The sequence below is a fragment of the Capsella rubella genome, unplaced genomic scaffold (assembly GCF_000375325.1).
Source record: "Capsella rubella cultivar Monte Gargano unplaced genomic scaffold, Caprub1_0 scaffold_6, whole genome shotgun sequence".
NCBI lineage: Eukaryota > Viridiplantae > Streptophyta > Magnoliopsida > Brassicales > Brassicaceae > Capsella > Capsella rubella.
The window spans coordinates 14,940,996-14,944,237 of record NW_006238918.1 but is presented as its reverse complement, the minus strand read 5'-3'; the positions used below and the strand labels follow the sequence as shown (position 1 = coordinate 14,944,237).

General features: G+C 34.1%; 1 protein-coding gene across 1 annotated transcript; it reads left to right on the top strand.

Annotated features, from left to right (window-relative positions):
• The first annotated feature begins 323 nt into the window (after positions 1-323).
• Positions 324-2,629, top strand: LOC17881728 (equilibrative nucleotide transporter 4). Its single transcript, XM_006286452.2, has 9 exons — positions 324-423; positions 533-620; positions 727-831; positions 935-1,090; positions 1,185-1,328; positions 1,416-1,521; positions 1,613-1,785; positions 1,940-2,356; positions 2,499-2,629. Exons 2-9 carry the CDS (start codon positions 579-581, stop codon positions 2,613-2,615), a joined length of 1,260 nt encoding a protein of 419 aa, XP_006286514.2. The 5' UTR covers positions 324-423; positions 533-578; the 3' UTR covers positions 2,616-2,629.
• The last annotated feature ends 613 nt before the right edge of the window (positions 2,630-3,242 follow it).

Genomic DNA, 3,242 nt, shown 5'->3' with positions numbered 1-3,242 from the left:
TCTTATCACTTTCGGATTACACTGTCTTCTAGTCGACAAAATGTAGAAGAAACTAATAAAGCTTTCAAACTTTAAATTCTTTTAATCTTTTTCTTTTGATCTTTAGAGTCCTCTCATCATACTTTTTTTCTTTCTTTTATTTTGGGTTTAAATTTATGGTCGTATTAAATTGACGTAAAGGGACGATTACACAATAATGGAAATAAAAGAGAAAAAGTGCCAAACTAAGATCAGACCCTTTAGGGGGTATGCCAACCTTTTGAGTCTTATTTTATCTCCTCAAATTTGCTGTCATATCATACCTTAAGAATCTAATAATTATCTTACTAAATCATCTCCATGTTGTAATAAGAATCTTGTTCTGCTCGTAATAAGTTCAACAAACTCGTTGACTCTGCAAAACGCTCATGTGCTTAGTTCCAAGTAAGTACCCATAGCTTTTGCTCCCCAAATAAAGTTTAGTATAAACATCATCTTATATATATATATATATAGTTGATCCAATTCTTGAAATCTTGAAACCTTGAAACAGGGTTACGTTCTTTTTGAACTCTCCTTTAGACGGTAACTATTTGAAAATGGCGGATGGATATGAGAACCAAACTCCTGAAAATATTCAGGTAAGCATCGACAAAACCCAAAGCACAGATCATGAATCTTTTATTGGCTTTACTCAAAAGTCTTGTTTGTTTATGTATGAATTTAAAAAAAAAAAAAAAAAAACAGGGGAAGTATCAAGCAATGGTTGTCTGTTGTATTCTTGGAGTCGGATCTCTCGTTGCTTGGAGCAGTATGCTCACAATCGCAGACTACTACTACCAAGTTTTCCCTGTTCGGTTTCCGTTTTGTTTTGGTCAATTCTCACATTCAAAATTAGTTTTTAATGATCTGATCTTTTTGTTTTAGTAATCAATTTTCATATGTTTCTTGCTAGGATTATCATCCTTCAAGGGTTCTCACACTTGTATACCAACCAATTGCGCTTGCAACAATCATGATTTTCGCTTACCACGAATCGAAAATCAGTACTCGAAAACGTGTCCTGACCGGTTACATCCTATTCACAATATCCACATTCTTGCTTATAGTCGTAAGTATCAGTTAAATTGTCTTAATCACAACATTTATCTATCTTATGGAACAAGATTATAATTATGGACCAAGACTAAGAACCTCAAAAACAGTTGGATTTGTCAACAAAAGGACAAGGTGGAATCGGACATTATATTGTTTTATGCACAATTGTTGCTTCCTTTGGCCTCGCGGATGCTACCGTTAAAGGAGGATTGATCGGTGATTTATCTTTGATGTGCCCTGAACTCATCCAGGTTTATCAAGTTTAGCATGTATATTCAGGGTCTCTGGTTTAGATGAGCCGGTGTTTACTGAATATACATCTTCTTGCTTCTTTGTAGTCATATATAGCCGGTTCGGGTATGGCTGGTGTTCTAACCTCAGTGCTTAGGCTAATAACTAAAGCTGCCTTTGAAAAATCAAACAACCATCTACGGAAAGGAGCAAGTGAGTGTAACATTTTTCGAAAATCTCAAAACACAATATTTTCGAAGTGTTTCAAGTTGCTTTGTTTGTTTGTTTATTTTCCCTTTTTCAGTGATATTCTTAGCAATCTCAACATTCATAGAATTTCTCTGCGTGATGTTATATGCATATATGTTCCCAAAGCTCCCTATCGTTAAGTATTACCGAAGAAAAGCCGCTTCTGAAGGATCAAAAACTGTTGTTGCTGATCTTGGTGCTGCTGGTATCCAAAACCAATCAGATTTGGTAACACATCAGATTCCTCAATATTAACTTTCTTTCTTGGTTTCCTTATAAAGATTCATCAATAACAACATCTTTCTTGATTCGTTTTTTATAAGTTTTTCCACTCGTATACATTATTTTTTTTTACCTGTAGCTTCATGATTTTTCTATGCAGATTGATGATGATTCCAAGAATCAAAGACTAAGCAAGAAAGATCTATTGCTTCAAAACATAGACTACGCAATGGGTCTATTCCTCATCTACGTTTTGACATTATCCATTTTTCCTGGATTCTTATACGAGAACACGGGACAACACGGCTTAGGTTCTTGGTACGCGCTTATCCTAGTTGCCATGTACAATTTTTGGGATTTGGTCGGGAGGTATGTGCCGCTGGTGAATTGGCTGAAGGTTGAGAATAGAAAAGCACTAACCATTGCGGTTGTGTCCCGCTATTTCCTCGTTCCGGCATTCTACTTCACAGCAAAATATGGTGATAAAGGATGGATGATGATGCTCATTTCTATTTTGGGATTAACTACTGGACATCTCACTGTTTGCATTATGACTATAGCTCCTAAAGGATACAAGGTAATATATCATCTAATCTTTCCTACTTATAACCAAGTTCACATTTTAGTATTATGACATAGAAACTCAATAGCCTAAAAAAGAACAAAAATGTTGTGTTATGTACACTTGCATGTTTATTCATGTTTTGTATATTGTGAAGGGTCCGGAGAAGAATGCATTAGGGAATTTGCTGGTGGTTTTTATATTAGGAGGAGCTGTTGTAGGAATATCTTTGGGTTGGTTATGGCTTATTGGCAAGAATAATAATGCATTTTGAGTTTCTCACGATCACCAAATGATTCACAACATCCTTTTGTACAAGTAAAATTAATTTTGGTGAATCCCAACCCTCTATTATGGCTTAAAATAAGAAGCTTTGAAGCCTCGAACGTAACTACTTATTGCATAAAAAAGAGAAGAAGAGAATACTAACACGTAAACCTTTCAAAAGTGAAGTCTTATTTCGATGCTTCACTAAATTGGCAAAATTGTATTTTACTTGTCCAACTTATACGAGTGGTACTACTATTTTTAAGAGATTTTTTAAAATTGATTCTATATATTAACCAAGTGATCATAATGACCGTGTGTAGTTGTTCACTTGTTCCGCCATGTTGCAAGTGTTATATTTGACCACTATAAACACTTTAAAGTGGCAAAAAGTCTAGATTTATGCAAACATTGGGGATTGATTTTGGTTTAGATCCATGATTCACCCCAAAAACAAATTGCTATTCAGTTTAGATATCAAATATTTCATTAATATTTAGTGTTACTCAAGAATATTTTACTACTAATTTTACCAGTTTTAACTGATAAAATATTCATTTGCCAAAAAAAAAAGACTGATATAAAATATTTCATTAACATTTGGTGTTAGCCAAGAATATTTTACTACTAATTT